Source organism: Chiloscyllium punctatum, chromosome 5 (assembly GCF_047496795.1).
Source record: "Chiloscyllium punctatum isolate Juve2018m chromosome 5, sChiPun1.3, whole genome shotgun sequence".
NCBI classification, from domain to species: domain Eukaryota; kingdom Metazoa; phylum Chordata; class Chondrichthyes; order Orectolobiformes; family Hemiscylliidae; genus Chiloscyllium; species Chiloscyllium punctatum.
In genome coordinates, this window is record NC_092743.1 from 1,010,856 (window position 1) to 1,029,210 (window position 18,355).

Here is an 18,355-nt window from a genome sequence, read left to right on the forward strand (position 1 = left end):
TTGCCTGCCCGCATCAGGACATTTCACAAGACCACAATACGACCATAAGATATAGAAGCAGAATTAGGACATTCAACCCATCAAATCTGCACTAGCATTCGATCAGGACTCAATGTTTCTCAATCCCATTCTCCTGTCCTCTCCCCATAACCCTTCATCCTCTTACTAATCAAGAACCTATCTATCTCCGTCTTAAATACACCAAGTGACTTTAAGGCCATAAGACATAGGAGCGGAAGTAAGGCCATTCGGCCCATTGAGTCCACTCCGCCATTCAATCATGGCTGATGGGCATTTCAACTCGACTTACCCGCATTCTCCCCATAGCCCTTAATTCCTTGTGAGGCTTTCTGCACAGTCTTCTGCAGCAATGAGTCCCACAGATTCACTGTCCTCCAGGTGAAGAAATTCCTCCTCATCTCTGTTCTAAAGGGTAGTCCCTTCACTCTCAGGCTGTGCCCTCAGGTCCTAGTCTCTCCGACTAATGGAAACATCTTCTCCATGTTCACTCTATATCCAAGCCTCTCAGTATCCTCTAAGTTTCAATGAGATTCCCTGTCATCTTTGTAAACTCCATCAAGTACAGACCTTGAGTCCAACTGCTTCTCATCCCCAGCATCATTCTTGTAAACTTTGTCTGGACCACTCTCCAACGCCAACATATCCTTTCTTAGATACGGGGTCCAAAACTGCTCACAATATTCCAACTGTTGCCTGACCAAAGCCTTATACAGCCTCAGCAGTACACCTCTTGTTTTCGAGCCATTTTGAAATGAATGCTAACATTGCATTTGCCTTCCTAACCGTCAACTGACCCTGCACGTTAATCTGAAGAGAATCCTGAACTAGGTTTCTCAAGTTCCTTTGTGCTTCTGATTTCTGAAGCCTTCCCCAGTTTAGAAAATAGTTTATGCCTCTATCCTTTCTACTCAAAGTGCATAACCTTACACTTTCCACATTGTATTCCATCTGTCACTACTTTGCCCACTCTCCCAACCTGTCCAAGTCCTTCTGCACCCTCTCCACTTCCTCAACATGACCTGTCCCTCCAAATATCTTTGTATCATCTGAAAACTTAGCAATAATACCCTCAGTTCCTTCATCCAGATTGTTAATGTATACAAGAATACCAAAACACGAGAAAAAAAAACAATATTTACCCTGCACGGCAGACACTGCTGAAGGTTTGACAAGTGGATTCTGATTGGTCGAGGTATTGTCATGGAGAATGCACCAAGTAATGATGATTGATACTTATCTGCCTGGCTTTGTTTAGATTTTAAACCAGGCTGTTTGACTCTGATTAGTGAGGGCAAATGGTAAGCATGCAGAGGGATATACCCAGGTTAAGGAAGTTTGCAAAACTGTAGCTGATGGAATATAATGAAGGGAAATATAAGGTTATTCACTTTGGCAGGGAGAAGAGAAGAACTGAATAGAGTCGGTTCTGTTATAACACTGTAGTTCCATTCTCATGTTATAAAGAAATCACGTAATAGCAGTACCATTAAACTCATGGAGCCAGAATCACGTTGTAACCGACACACGCTTTAAAAGTTTGTGCTTTAGAAACAGTGTCCCCAATTCATAAATTGTGTTATAGTGAATATGAATTGACGAAACGAACATTTTGGCAGAACAACCTAGATTACCTGAATGGGGAGACATGTCAAAGCATGGATTTACTCCGAGTGGTAAGGGTGTGGAATGCCCTGCCTGCTAATGTAGGTAACTCAGCCACATTAGGGAGATTTAAACAAAACTTTGATAAGCATATGGATGATGATGGCTTAGTGTAAGAGGACGAGCTGAGAATAGTTCACAGGTCAGCGCAACATCGAGGGCCGAAGGGCGTATTTTGCGCTGGATTGTTCAATGTTCTATGTTGTACGTTCTATTCTATAAGGCTCGTCAATTTCAGCTCTCTTTAGAGATATAACTTTCATTTATTATCTTCATGGATATCTCAGTTGCTTGACCTGGTTATGTTTTAAATCTGAGATAATTTGCTGATTACTCTCTTTGTCTCGAGCCTTGAGGGGGATCACTGCAGATTCTTCCATTAGATTTCAAGTCTAATTCTCCACTTTCTGTTCCCTCAGAACATTCTGCTGAGATTCCACTCAGTGATTCTTTATTTAGCTAACAATGCAGGTCCCTCTGCTATTTACTTTGGCCTCCTTTTCCTAATAAACTCTAAACTGTACTCTCTCGGTCCAAGCTGCATCTACCAAATTGATGGTTCTGCCTTCCTTTGTACAGCCCCAGTTTCTGACTACCCTGGGTTCCAAACAACAGGTTCAGACTTTCAATAAAAATTAAAGGTCAGATTTTGGTTCCTACAAACTAAGACGATCAGCTTCCTCCCTAGACATCCTTTTCAGTTTTGGTTTCAGTTAGGTCAATTTGTTTCCATTTCTCCACGTACTGCTTTATGGTTCTTTCTCTCATTCTGACCTGCTGAGTGTCATCATCTTCGAGATTGCTATTCTTGAGGTTGAAGTTTATAATTTACATTTCATAGTAATAGAAGCAGGAGTAGGTCATTTGGCCCATCGAGCCTGCTCCACCGTTAAGATCATGGCTGACCTATCCATCGTCTTAGCCCCTCCTACTTGCATTATCCCCCTAACCCTTAATTCCCCTACCTTGCAAAAACCCATCCAACTGGGTCTTGAATATATTTAATGAAGCTGCCTCTACTGCTCCCTTGAGCAGAGAATTCCATAGATTCACCAATCTCTGGGAAAAGCAGTTCCTCCTCATCTCTGTTGTAAATCTACTCCCCCTAACCTTGAGGCCATGTCTCCCAGTCATGGTCTCACCCACCAGCAGAAACAACTTGCTCCTCTCTTATTGATCCCTTTCATAATTTTACATGTTTCTATAAGATCCCCTCTCATTCTTCTAAATTCTAGCGAGTACAATCCCAGGGAGCTCAACCTTTCCTCACAGGGTAACCCCCTCATCTCCTGAATCAACCTGGTGAACCTCCTCTGCACCACATCCAAAGCCAATATATCCTTCTTCAAGTTAGGAGGCCAGAACTGTGCACAATACTCCAGGTGGGGCATCTCCAACACCTTGTACAATTGCAGCAGCACCTCTTTGCTCTTAACTTCAATCCCTTTAGCAATGAAAACCAATATTCGATTTACCTTCCTGATTACCTGTTGCACCTGCAAAACAACGTTTCGCGATTTATGTACGAGCACTCCTAAATCCCTCTGCACAACAGCATGCTGCAATCTTGCATCATTTAAATAATACTCTGACCTACTATTTTTAATCCCAAACTGGATAATCTCACACTTACCAACATTGTACTCCATCTGCCAGACCCTTGCCCACTCTCTTAACCTATTTAACTTTCTCTGCAGACCCTCCACATTCCTTGCACAATTTGCCTTTCCACTCAGTTTAGTGTCATCAGCAAACTTGGAGACGTTACACTCGGTCTCCTCTTCTGGATCATTGATATATATCAGGAACAGTTGCAGGCCGAACAGTGACTCCTGCGGTGCCCCACTCACCACTGATCTCCAAACAGAGTAACACCCATTGATCCCAACTCTGCTTTCTATTGGTTAACCAGCCCTCGATAATGCCAGTACATTCCCTGCAGCTCCATGCCTCCCTATCTTACAGATGAGTCTTTTATGAGGCACTTTCTCGAAATCCAAGTATAAACCACCCACCTGTTCCCCTCCACCCACTGTACGTGTTACATTCTCAAAGAACTCCACACAGTTTGTCAAACATGACTTTCCCTCCCTGCTGCATCTGCCTGATGGAACTCTTTCCATCCACATGTCTCACTATTTCTTCTTTAACTCCAGTATTTTCCTGACTACAGACATTAAGTGAACTAGCCTATAGTTACCTGCCTTTTACCTACACCCTTTTTGAACAGTAATGTGTTATTCGCTGTCTTGCAGTCTGCCAGGACCTGCCCAGAGTCCAGGGAATTTTAGTAAATTACCACTAACCCATCTACTATAACTTCCACCATTTCTTTCAGCACCCTGGGATGCATTCCATCAGGACCAGGGGACCCACCCACCTTCAGACTCTCAGGTTTGTTCAGCACTATCCCTTTAGTGAGAACAATTGAATTGATGTCCTCAACTCCCATCGTATCCCTAACATCATTCTTTGACACATCTTCCACTGTGAAGACTGACACAAAATAGTCATTCAAGGCCTCGTTCGGTTCAGCATTACCCAATATTAATTCCCCATTCTCATCCTGCAAGGGACCTACAGCCACTTTACCTACTCTTTCCATTTTATATATTTATAAAAACTTCTCCTACCTGTTTTTATATTCTGTGCGAGTTTGCATTCATTATCTATCTTTCTTTTCTTTATTGCTTACTTTGTGGCTTTTTTTGTTGCTTTTTAAAGTTTTCCCAATCTTCCTGTTTCCCACTTCTCTTGGCTACTTTGTAAGCCTGAGCTTTTAATTGGATGCTTTCCTTTATTTCCTTGGGTATCCAAGGCTGCCTCTTCTTACCCTTGTTTTTGACCGGAATACACTTTCCTTGAGCACTGTGAAAAATGTCTTTGAAAGTCCTCCGCTGTTCCTCAACTGTTCCACCATATAACTTGTGTTCTTGGTCTAACTTAGCCAACTCCTTCCTCATCTCATTATAGTCTCTCTTATTTAAACATAACACCATGGTTTTAGATGATACTATTTCACCCCCCATTTGTCTGATATTTGATCTTACTGTGATCACTCTTTCAGAGAGGATCCTTAACCAGGAAATCTTACCTGTCTCATTACACAGGACCAGACCTAAGGTTGTAGGTTTGGTAACATGCTGTTCAAGAAAGTTGTCAGGGATGAGTTCCATGGACTCCTCTTGAAGACTGCCTCTATTGCCTTGATCTGACCAGTCACTGTGCATGTTAAAGTCCCCCATGCCGACTGCCATTCCATTCTAAGATATGTTGCTATTTTTTTGACTGATTGCCTGTGCCAGTGTCGCATTATTATTGGCTGACCTGTAGACTACTCCCACCAGGAACTTCCTCCCCTTACTATTCCTGATTTCCACCCAAATGGATTCAACATTTTGCTCCTTAGATTCTATATCATTTCGCCCTATCGCTGTAATCTCATCCTTAATTAAGAGCGCTAGCCCACCTCCCTTAGCTTCCTGCCTACCCTTTCTAATTACCTGATACCCTTGGATATTTAATTCCCAGTCATCACCAACCTGCAGCTGTCTGGAATGGAAACTAAATCATACCCCTTTGTACTGATTTTCATAACAAGTTAATTGACTTTGTATTGAATACTATGGGGCATATAGATAAAGTGCCCTTACACTCATTGGCCCTTTAGAGTCTAGCCATCTCCCTGTCTTTTGCATCTGATTCTGTCACCCAATTTTACTTTTCTCTGCATAGCTTCCTATTCTCCCTTTCTGCCTGGACTCCCATCCTCTGGTCATTTTAGTCTAACTGCCTCACAGCCTGTCTGCTTCATGCATCTACCTTTACACCAACCACTGCACCATCTCACCTGATTCTCTGTTTCCCATATCCACTACCAACCCAAGTTAAAGCTTCCCCACTGCAGCAAAATTGTCCTTAAAGATATTGGTCCCCTCTGAGTTCAGATGAAACATGTCCCTTTTGTACAGGTCATATCGTCCCCAAAAGAGGACCCAATTATCCACAGACCTGAAACCCTGTCCCCTGCATGAACTCTTCAGCCACACATTTGTTTGCTATCCCCTACTATTCTTGCCTTCACTAGCATGTGGCACAGACAGCAACCCAGAGATTACTACTCTTGAGGTCCTTCTTTTTAGCTTCCTTCCTCATTCCCGAAATTCACTTTTCAGGCCCTCATCCCTTTTCCTAGCTATGCCATTGGTACCAATGTGTACCATGACTTCTGGCTGCTCACCCTCTTTCTTTAAGAATCCTGCAGACTCGATCTGAGACATCCCTGACCCTGGCACCCGGGAAGCAACATACCATCCGGGAGTCTCGTTCTCGTCCACAGAATCTCCTGTCTGTTGACCCAACCAATGAATCCCCTATCACTATCGCTCTGCTCTTTTCCCTCTTTCATTTCTGAGCCACAGGGCCAGACTCAGTGCCAGAGACCTAGCCACTGTCACTTTCCCCTGGTCGGTCGTTTCCCCCTCAACAGTATCCAAAATGCTATACTTGTTCTTGAGGAGAATGGCCACAGGGAATCCCTGCACTGACTGCCTATTCCCTTTCCAACTCCTGATGGTCACCCAGCTACCTTTGTCCTGTAACCTCGGTGTGACTACCTTCCTGTAAGGCCTCTCTATCAACTCCTCAGCCTCCTAAATGACCCGAAGTTCACCCAGCTCCTATACCTAATGCAGTCTGTGAGGAACTTCTCACAGGTAAAGTCAGCAGGGACACTGGTAGTGACTCTGACTTCCTTTCTAGCTGCTGAGAGTCGGACTGTAGGATCTCAATCTCTGCTGTCTCAATGTTATTGATACTGATATTATCCAGTTCACTGTCTTCCATCTGAAGAATAATCTGTAGCCTCTCTGTGAGAGAAGGTAACACTCTATGCAGGTCGCTCAGTGACAGGGACACAATTGCACTCAGCAGCTGTGGACTCCTCTATAACAACCTTATTTCTTCATTTTGCTTTTATCTCTTGTACAGTCCTATGCCCAGGGTTGAACTGCACTCCTTCATGGAACTGACATTTGGAGCAGTCACTTTAATATTTCACACTGGTTTGAGGATGATGAGCAAGTTACAGACTCCACACTTCATGCTCTTCCTGATCATCACCCAACCAGCCAGTAGCCTGTCCCTCATATCCCATTGGGTGCCTATCTGCTGGAACGTATGATTTGACAATGCCACCTTCTTCCCTGATGCCGATAGGCACTGTCCTGCCCCTCATATTGAGAAACACTGAGCACAGGGAGACTGAGTTACTTCCAACACACACGTCAATTCCACATCACACTGGCTACCTTACCTTTACAATTCAGGGGTTGGCAATAGATTCCTTCAGGGGTACATAGGCTGCAATAAGAACAATAGCACAAGGTCAGAGTGTGTGATAACATGAAGCATTCAAACGATCAAAGCTAATCTCACTGTAGTTCAGACATCAGGACTATCATCCACTGACTTTTGAAATTCTATTCCTACCTCTCCCTGTAAATTAAATTCATTTAAATAGATCTTTCAATCATCATTAATATCTCGATCCACTAATTCCATTATCAACAACAATACATTTTCATATTGCACCCACTAAACATCACAGGAGCACCATAAAACAATATTGGAGACAAAAGGAGAGATTATTTCAGAGGATCAGGGTTTCAATTGAGAAGAGAGAGAGAGAGAGAGAGAGAGAGGTAGAAAGGCAAAAGTGGTTTGGAGGGAATCCCAATAAAAAAACAGCCTTGGTAATTTATTACAATCCTGTAGACTGATGGGAAGAAGTTTGGGGGACCAGATTTCACTTTTAAAACTTTTAATAACTGCAATCAGCTGAACTCAACCATTACCTAAAAGGTGAAGGATATGTAAAAATAAAAGGCCAATTTCACTTTTAGTAGTTAATAGGAAGATCAAACATCATCACATGTGGCACCATATACAACCTCACAGTCTCTCCAACTCAGCTTGTGCAATGTCAGACTTTGTTTCTCACATCTCCTCATGTTGCTTCCATTGGCAGCAATATTCCATTCAAAATTCATGAGTATAGCCACGATACAGCTAATACATCTCCTAATGTTAACTTCATAAGGCTTTTGCTAGTACACAATCCCCGAGATTCCCTTCTTCGATCTCACCAAATGATCACTTCCTCAACAAACTCAATCAAAATTTGAGAGAGAAGACCTCGCCCACACAGAGTCATGCTGACTGTCCATAATAAATCCATTCTTTTCCAAATGCGAGTAAATCCTGTTCCTAAGAATCTTCTCCAATAATTTCCCTACCACTGATATTAGGTTCACCAGCCTGTAATTTCCTGGATTATTCCTTTTGCCTTTCTTAAATAAAAGAACAATATTGATTATTCTCTTGTCTTCTGGGAACTTGCCTGAAGCTAAAGAGGATACAAAGATCTCTGTTACAACACCGGCAATCTATTCTCTTGCCTCCCTCAGTGTCTGGGATGGATTCCATCAGGTCACTTAGCTACGTTAATATTTTCAAAACACCCAACTCCTTCTCCTTCTTAATATCGACAAGCCCTAGAATATCAACATACCCCTCCTCAATCTGACCATCATCTCGTTTTCCTTGGTGAATACAAATTCAAAGTATTCATTAAGGACCTCATCCACTTCCTCTGGCTCAAAATATAAATTCCCTCTTTTTTGTCCTTGAGATTTAGATTTATTTAATATTGTCACTTGTACCTCGGTACAGTGAATAGTGTATAATGTCGCCACACTCTGGCACAATTCTGCATTACAGAATAAATTACTGAATAAATTGTATCAAGGCACTGAATGAATGAATGTTAAATTGATGCTACTGAAATAGAAACAGCTTCAGAAGTTCATTTTCCCTCACCATAGCTTTCATGCTCTCTACTTCTCCAGTTACCACCATCTGACATTGTCCTCAGATCCTGACAAAGTGCTCCTTTCCTGATGTCAGCAACGCCATTGCTTCCACCATCTCCGAGCTAGAGATGGTCACCCTGCAAGGGTGCCACAGCCTCCTCCCACCCTGGACATCAACTGACCAGGTCCTGTTTCAGGTTCGGGTCCAAGCTGTGCTGGTCTGAATGTAGGCTGGGACCATGTGGGATCAGTTGGTCCCTGGGGACCATGTGGGATCAGTTGGTCCCTGGGGTCCATGTGGGATCAGACCACATCCTGGCTAGTCTCCTGGCTGCCACCCAAGATGGAGTGGGGATGGAGATACACAGGGCCATGGCATCCCACAAGGGGAGATCAGAAGGATGCCCGAAGGCAACCAAAAGCAAAACAATAAATGTGACTGAGCTTTTGAGCTGAAAAAACAATGGTGAAGCCGTGTGGATATGGCTGGACTCTGCTGCTTTAGCCCATGACCTACCTGTTCCCTAGTCACCCTCTTGCCCTACATATAAAATGTCTTAGGGGTCTGACTCTGTCTATATATGAGATATATTCTCTGCTGGCTGGACTGTTATACTGGTCTGGCCTCCTACTGCCCTGCAGTAAAATATATCTCAAGGCAGTTTATTTTTCCTTCAGTTGCTGTAAGTCAGAGTTAGGGCTTTATAAGTGTGAACCAGTCACCCTGTGACTCTTGCAAATAGGTGAAAGCATCTGGAAAAGAAAGATTGAGAAGCAGCATCTGATCAGGACAAGAATCGTCTCAATAAATCTCATGAACAGGCACCACTGATGTCTTTTCCTCATCTTTCCATTCACTTTTTTTTGGTCTTTCTCTCTCTCTTTCTCTCTCTCTGTATTTGTCTAAACTTCTGTAGGGAAGCGTTTTTAAATGGAATAAAACAAAGCACTGCAAATGCTGAAGATACGAAACAGAGAATGCTAAAGAGACTCAGCAGGTCTAGCAGCATCTGTGTCCAGTGACTCCTCTTCACAGGGTCTGTCTGAAGAAGGGTCACTGGACCCGAAACGTTAACTCTGTTTTTCTCTCTCCACAGATGCTGCCAGACTTGCTGAGTTTCTCCAGCAATTTCTGTGTTAGTTAATAAAAAGGGTGAGAGTTTTAATGAGCATAGTTATATATTGATGGTCATACTTGTTTTTATGTAGTGAGAATCTATTTATTTGTATTGATAATAATTCTTGTTCAGTCCTGAAACCTGCCCTATGCTGTCACCCAGACTCTGAAAATCAGGTAATGTGAGGAATTATGCACTTTATAAAATCTTTAATTTTTGTGCTGAGTTAGGACTGTCTCAGTGAGGCGAGACCAGTGTGAGGGCTTGTCTGTGATTGATTTGAAACAGAGTCACATTTACTGATAGACTCATTCGATATTTAGTTGTGTTACCAATCTGATCATTAACCACGGTACAGTAAGCCAGCTGGTTCATACACAAACAGATCAATCAGAAGCTGGATGAGGTCAGACCTCCTCAAACACCTTAGATTATCCAGGTCTACGAAATTTACATCGCCCCCCTAAATCCTGACCCTAATCTCTTTGATTAAGACACAATTCTCTGATCTCACCAGATCTGAAACTCTGCAATCCCGTTCTAATGACAAAGAACCTACAGTTTCTCACCATTGTTTGCATTCCCCCACAAACCAGCTCTCGCCAAGTCTCATCTCCTGCTGGTCATGGAGGCACAGTATTGGACATGGGCCTTGGTCACATGGTTTAGTCTGAGCCTGTTCCTGTTGACACTTCCTGTCCGGTGACCCTGAAGTTGAGGTTCTATAAAATCAAAATGTTTAACAGAAAAATTGCTCAATAAACAGCAGGACAAAGACAGTCATTTTTCACCCTCCCCATAGTGATCCCTCCCTACTTCACCCTCCCATAGTCATACGTCATCATCTCCCCTCCACCCCAGTCCCATTAGTGACCCCTGCCCACCTACCCCTCCCTACAGTGCCCTCTCACAACCTTCCCTCCACCCATCCCGTCCCCATTTCCCTCTGCCCAACATTGCTCCTTTCCAGCCCCACTCTGTGTGTGTCTCCTATTCCTCACATCACCTGCACACCCACCATAATCAATGCAAACCCAGATAACATCTTGTCTCCTCTCCAGATTTTCTCATTCCTTCTCCCAGATCCATCTCAACCTGTGCTCCCTTGCTCCCTGTCTCTCTCTCTCTCTCTCTCTGTCTCTCTCTCTCTCTCTCTCTCTCTCTCTCCGTTTCCCTCCCCTGTGTTCCCACTGACCCTCCCTACTTCTGTATAGCAGAGACTTCTCTCCCCTGGCAGACATAATGTCCTGGCTATCCTTTCCCGTGGGTGTTAAAATGTCTCTACGTATCTCATTAAGAATTCAGAGGAAGAAAGGATGCAGGAACAGGATTAGGCCATTCAGCCCATCGAACCCGCTCCGTCATTCAAGAAGATAGTGGTTGTGCTCTCAGCTCCTTTTTCCTGTTTGTCCCAATATCCTTCAACTCCCTTGTCTATTAAAAGTCTATCTAATTCAGTCCTGACTACATTTAAATACCCAGCCACCATTGCCTGAAGAGAACTCCACACTAAAAATTTTTGATAAAAGAAAAATCTCCTCATTTCTGCTTCCCTAAACCCACCTATTTTTCACCCTCCCCTGCCTCAACACAGGAGAAAACACCCTGTTGGTATCGCACCCTAGACACCCTCATTTCCTTCTTAGTCATCCTTCATTGGTTTCTAAAGTCTACCCAATCCTCTGACTGACCAACAGATATTCAGTGTTTCTTTCAATCTAACATCTTTCAATCAATCATTAACTTACTCCGTCATTAACAGATGACAGTCCATCACAAACAGCCTTTCATTCTGCAGAGAGTTCTTTAATGTTTCCTTAAAATTCTTCCACTGCAACTCTACTGACCCACCTTTAAACCTAGTTTCCCATTTCACCTCCAGGGAAATGCATGGTTATAAGGGAGACGGGTGGGTTTGGGTGGGATGCTCTGGAGAGAGTTGACTTGATGGGCCTCTTTCCAGACTGCAGGGATTCTCTGACTCTTGTGCCCATCAGGTCACATGTATTTTTTTTTCATTTATTCATGGGATGTGGGTGTTGCTGGTTGAGCTGGAATCTGTTGTCCTTCACGAATTGTCCCTGAAAGTGGTCCCTTCAGCAACCTCAGAGTTGACCACATTGTAGTGGGTCTGGAGGCACGTGGAGGTAGATCAAGTAAAGATGGTGGATTTCCTTCCCCAAAGAGTTTTCACAATGATTGATGGTGGTGTCTTGGTCAGCAAGATTGAGACTAGTTTTATATTTCCAATTTAATGACAGAATTTAAACTCCATTGTCTGTGGAGTGGGTTATGAACATATGACCCCAGCCTAGGCCTCTGGTTGACTCATCCAGTGACATTAGGAGAAAGTGAGGACTGCAGATGCTGGAGATCAGAGTCAAGATGTGGTGCTGGAAAAGCGCGGAAGGTCAGGCAACATCCGAGGAGCAGGAGAACCGACGTTTCGGGCATAAGCTCTTCATCAGGAATGATCATGCTCTGCTCATTCCTGATGAAGGGCTTATGATTGAAAGGTCGATTCTTCTGCTCCTCGGATGCTGCCTGACCTGCTGTGCTTTTCCAGCACCAGACTCTTGACTCATCCAAGTGACATCACCACGACATCACCATCTCTACTAACCTTGATTTCTTTCTGATAAATGTGATGTACATTCATTTCCAGGGCTTTAAATCCTGACTCTTGTTTGTATGGTCTGCTCCTTCTTGTCCTACACTGGTGATCCTTCCCCCCAATCCTCTGTTATATGCTGGTTAACCTTCCCCCCGATTCTCTGTCATATGCTGGTAATCCTTCCCCTCCAATCCTCTGTCATTTGTTTGTCTCCAGTTACTTTGCAATTTCTCCCATTACCTGACCAATGAGTTGAACTCCCTGTCCCCACCTTATGCAGATACCTCAAACACCTCACCTGAACCGAGTTCGGAGACCAGTACCACAGGTGATGCTGCACTGGGACCACATGGACCATTGACTCCAAGAACAGTCACTGGTCGGACAGGTGTAGTTTGAACAAAAGATCTGCCCTTCGGTACATGTGCAGTTGTTGCAGTCGCTCTGTTGTATGCTCCCTGGTGCCCAGGTTTGTCCAAGTATATCAGTACACTGACACTGCCAAGGAGTGACACATATACCATCCTGCTCAAGATAACCTGCAAACAGCAGAGAAACATTTGACTACTTCATCCCTCTACAGCTTTTAAAGAATTTTACATTTCTGCTTAATAGAGGAGCTGAATAATATTTAAGTAGAGCAAGACTGCAGAAAGCTACAGAAATTTGGGAATCTTTGTTCATGAATCACAAAATAAGTCAGCATCGGAGTTCAGTGGGGAAGGCAAATGGAATGTTGGCCTTTATTTCAAAGGGAATACAGTGTAAAATTAGGGAGATTTTGCAGAAGCTATACAAGGCACTGGTCAGAATATTGTGAACGGTTTTGGGCCCCTTATCCAAAGGAAAGATACACTGGCATTGGAAGCAGTCCAGAGAAGGTTCACTATATTGATACCAGGAATGGAAGGACTATTATATGAGGAGAAGTTGAATAGATTGGGTCTGTTATCATTGAATGAGAGGTGACCTCATTAAAACCCACAAGCTTCTTAGGGGGCATGTTCCTTCCGCAGTGACAGCAGATACAGCAGCTTAGAACATAGAACAATACAGCGCAGAACAGGCCCTTCGGCCCTTGATGTTGCGCCGACCTGTGAACTATTCTCAGCTCATCCCCCTACACTATCCCATCATCATCCATGTGCTTATCTAAGGATTGTTTAAATCTCCCTCATGTGGCTGAGTTGAGTTTCTCTGCAATCAATCTATTTCTGCTTTTGGCTGAACTGGACCCATATTTGTTATTGCTAATTTTTTCCTTTCTGATTACCTACAGAAGATTTACAGTTCATTTTCAAGTTTTCTGACCTCTATTCTCCCATTTTTAACAACAGTCTTTAGCTCAGCCTTTGTGGAATTCTAAGGTGCTCCCTTCTTGGCCTGACTGTTTACCTGTCAACTTCATAAACTTCTTCCTTTGACCGAATGCAATCCATAATATCTTTTTCAGATTTTCAGCCAAAGCAGGCATGCAGATATCGGAGTAAACAATTTTTCCTTTTACTCCTCCACTTCCTTCAGGTCAAAGGTGTGATCATGGGTACCAGCATGGGCTCCAGTAATGCCTGTCTCTTTGTGGGGTACATGGAACATTCCTTGTTCCAGTCCTATGCTAGCCCCCACCCATAACTCTTCCTCTGGTATGACGATGATATAATAGGTGCTGCTTCCCTCTCTTGTCTGTAATTATAAAAGTTTATCAATTTTGCTTCCAATTTCCACCCTGCTGTCACCTTCACCTAGTCCATCTCTTCCCTTCCCTGACATCTCTGTTTCCATTGCTGGGGATGGGCGCCCACCAATATCCACTACAAATCATCTTACTCCCATAGTTACCTTGACTGTACACCCTCACATCCTGCTTCCTGGAGCGACTCTATTCCATTCTCCCAGTTCTTCTGTCTGTGTTACATCTGTTCAAATGATGCCAACTTTGACAAAGGGTCCTCCAAATGTCCACCTTCTTCCTCACACAATGATTCTCCTCCACTGCAGCCCCCAGACATGTCCAAATCGTCTCCCACCTCTCAGCCCTCAGCCCCCCAATTCCCTCCTATAAAAGCATTAAGGGTCTCCCTTGTCCTCACCTACACCCCTTACTGTCAGAGAGTCTGTGCTAAGGGAGAACTGCACTTTTAAAAGGTCAATACTGTGGGAGCACCACACTATCAAAAGGTCAGTACTGAGGGAGCACCTTCATATATCTTCTCACATGGATACAAAAGTTCAGAATTCACACAACCCTGCTATGGTAACCTCTGCAAGACATGTCAGATCATTGACATAGGTCCTACCATTACACGTGATGACACCACCCACAAGTACGCAGCAGATATACAATGTTGTCTATCTCATAAGCTACAGACAAAGTTGCCCTGAGGCATGATATATTGACGAGACCATGCAGACGCTACGGTAATGAATGAACGGACACTGCACACAATTACCAGACAGGAATGTACCTTCCCAATCAGGAACACCTCAGTGGTCAATGACATTCAGCCTCCGATCTCTGGGTAAGCGTCCTCCAATGTGGCCTTCAAGATACACACAAAAGCAGAATCGCCAAGCAGAAACTGATAGCCAAGCTCGGTGTCCATGAAGATGGTCTCAACTGTGATCTTGGGTTCATGTTGCGCTACATATAACCAACCACAATGTCCTGTATCTGTAAAATCTTCCTAACTGTCCTATTTTGACACCATTACCTGGATAACTTGTTATGATCTCTCTACCTTAATTAGTTTGTACAGTTTGTTACTTTGGTTTGACCCTCAATGTGGGTCTTTTACACCTGTCATGTTATTCCAGCCATTTGGTTTGTCTCTAGCACCACCTTATTTTTGATTTTTTGTAATTATCTTTCTGCTTTAATTAATTTGATCATAGGTCATCTCTTCACTTGCTGTTCAGCTGTTGACACTTTACTAACACTGTCTGACATGTTTGATCACCTCCAAAGACTTATTAATCAGGCTGTCAATACTCCATGCATACCACTTGTAAGATTTTATGATCTCTCTGATTATACATTCTGTGTCTGTATGCTTCTCTTTTCTTCACCTGATGAAGGGGCAATGCTCTGAAAGTTTGTAATTTCAAATAAATCTGTTGGACTATAACCCAGTGTTATGTGACTTCTGACTTTGTCCACCCCAGTCCAACACTGGATCCTCCACATCATGGATACAAAAGATCCCATGACACTACTTGGAAGACAGGAAAGGAAACCAACTCCATCAACACCTAACCAATCACTGGTGTGATCCCACCGCTGTGTGAGAACCTGCTGTACGCTGATTGTGGGTAAAATGGTAAACAACCCAACTGCAACTACCATTCCAAGATAGTAAATGAAATAAAATGCTTTGGGATGTGGAAGGTGCTATTGGAATGTAAGTGTTGCTTCATGATTTTTTGAGCATGAGCCTGTTGAATTAGGGCTGTGTGTTTGGGACAGGAGTGTTGTCCAGAGTCTGACAGCTGGTGGGCACTCACCATCAGGGCACCGACAGCCGAGTTCACACCTTTCCACATCAGCACATGCTATTCCAGCCTGCAGATCAACACAGGAACGTGGGCATTGATTGGCACAATCAGACCACTGCATTGCAGGGGGACAGGAACCAGCTCCTGAGGAACCACAAGGTCAAAGTGCAAAATTAGAATGGATCACAGCACTGCATAGAGGACCACCCCACCAAACTGCACTCCCCCTCAAAAACCCTCACCCAGAGAAACTATTACCTCCCAGATAAACACTCCCTCCCAGAAAAACACTCACCCCCTCAGGCCAGTTCTGCCCCTTCCACCTTGATTCTGGATCCCAGTCCATGCCTTGCCTCGATTTGCCAAACCCCATCCCTGCTGCATAAATCCATCACCCACCTCAGTCACAAACTCCATCCCAGAAACACCATCCTCTGGTGTTGGTCAGAAAATGAACTAGACTCACCACATAAACACAGTGGCTACAGTGCTAGGAATACTGCAGTGAGTAACTCACTTCCTGACTCTCTAAAACCTGTCCACCATTTCCAAGGCACAAGTCAGGAGTGTGGTGGAATACTCCCCATTTGTCTGGATGGGGGCAGCTCTAACAACACTCAAGAAGCTTGATAATACTATCCAGGACAAAGCAGCCGTTTGATTGGTACCACAGTCATAAGCATCCACTCCCTGCACCACTGACGCTCAGTAGCAGCAGTGTGGACTATCTACAAGATGCACTGCAGAAATTCACCACAGATCCTTAGACAGCACCTTCCAAACCCATGACCCCTTCCATCTCGGAAGACAAGGACAGAAGATACATGGGAACACCCCCCCCCTGCAAATCCCCCTTCCAGCCACTCACCATCTTGACTTGGAAATATATCACCGTTCCTTCACTGCTTCTCAGATCAAAGCCCAGTTCCTCTAACCATCACCACCTAGACCCCAATCATGATCACTCATCCTCAGGTGTAATCATGACAATTCACCAAACTCCAACCCAAATTGGTCAGTGTAACCACTCATTCTCCCTATCAGCCATTCCCACCCCATACTTCCCTTTTCTCTCAATATGTCAATAATGTTGCCATCCTGCACTGATCCCCAGCCATCTCCTAAACCAGCCTAACAGTGCAGCCAGCAAGTGACTGTGGTCACTATGAACATATCGATCCTGTCATGCTCACCACACAGTTGCATATTACACAGCATCACTTCAAACCGATCTCCCGGACATGGACGCCCCCCGTTCTTAGGGGGTGGGTCAGTACAAGCCCGAATCCGAAGTGCCTTTCCTCCCCCACAGGAACGGTCACATGTGGACCAAGGACTCCAACTGGACCATGCGCCATTCACTGACAAACCAAGAGTAACATCAGTTAGTGATCATTGGATCTCCAATTCTACCCAGAGTAGGCAGGGCAAGTGAGCGGGCAACAAGACAGAGCATACTGCGCACAAGTGAGAGACCCTTTACTTTGATAATTGGAATAGAAAAGAAGAATATTTTTATTAGCTACCAGAGAGATTCAGGTGCACTCAGACAATAATCATAAAGTTAGTAAACGGCTACAACAAACCACTGGGAAAGCAAATAGTAAAGTTGGCCTTTATTGCAAGGAGTTAGGAGTCTTATTGTAATTCCACAAAACTTTGGCAAGATCATACCATGTTACCATATCTTACCATTTCTCTGGATTTTGACTGGGGACTGAAATGCAGAGAGGGTTGTTTTAAAAAAACAAGGATTGCTGTACTTTTGAAAAGCAGATTAAGGAAACTCCTTGTAAGTTGTGCTTACACAGCTGTTTTGTTCAAGAATTATGGAAGCTGTTTGTAGACATCCTGGCACGAGGGGATCTACAGGAAAGGAAATTCAGCCAGCAACAAGTTGCTGATTGGTTTGTGGAGTTATGACCAGTTTTGGATGACATTGGACCTTGGCTCACCTAACAGCTTGTGGGTGTACATGATACTGGCAGAAAAATCCAGACCACTGCAAGGGGCAAGTCATGTATCTATCTCTCCAGTAAAATATTTCAAGACTAAACAAAGCCAGTATAATTTCCCTCACAGGTTGCTGTAAGCTGCGGCCTGAAACAGTTATTAAAATATTTTAATCTTCCAATTACCCATGCTTCCAACAAAGAAAGACTGTACACCCTGTGGACCGGGACCATTCAAGTGAGCAAAAACATGACAGATGAAATATAGTGTGGGAAATGTGAGGATATGTATTTTGACAGGAAGAGTAGAGGAACTGAATATTATTTAAATGGAGAAAGACTGCAGAAGCAACAAAACAATGGGATTTGGAAATCCTTGTCAGTGAATCACAAAAACGTTAGCATCCAGGTTCAAAGGGTAATAGGGAAGGCAAGTAGAATGTTGGCCTTTATTTCCGAGGGAATGAAGTACAAAAGATATTGCTCAAATTATTCAAGGCACAAGTCAAACTACAACTGGAATACTCTACAAACAGTTTTAACCTCTTATCTAAGGAAAGATAGACTGGCATTGGGGCAGTCCAGAGAAGGTTCACTCAGTTAATACCAGGTATGGAGGGACTG

The 18,355-nt window shown here is 43.7% G+C and overlaps 1 protein-coding gene across 1 annotated transcript in view; it reads right to left on the reverse strand.

The window, feature by feature from the left end:
• LOC140476820 (SCO-spondin-like) overlaps positions 1–18,355 on the reverse strand; it is a 354,974-nt gene that overhangs the window by 153,999 nt on the left and 182,620 nt on the right. Inside the window, exons 44-48 of the mRNA XM_072569613.1 lie at positions 16,973–17,140; positions 15,789–15,923; positions 12,586–12,826; positions 10,243–10,395; positions 6,998–7,044 (exon numbers count right to left, since the gene is read on the reverse strand). Coding sequence (XP_072425714.1) covers positions 6,998–7,044; positions 10,243–10,395; positions 12,586–12,826; positions 15,789–15,923; positions 16,973–17,140 — 744 coding nt within the window. The remainder of the gene's footprint in view (positions 1–6,997; positions 7,045–10,242; positions 10,396–12,585; positions 12,827–15,788; positions 15,924–16,972; positions 17,141–18,355) is intronic.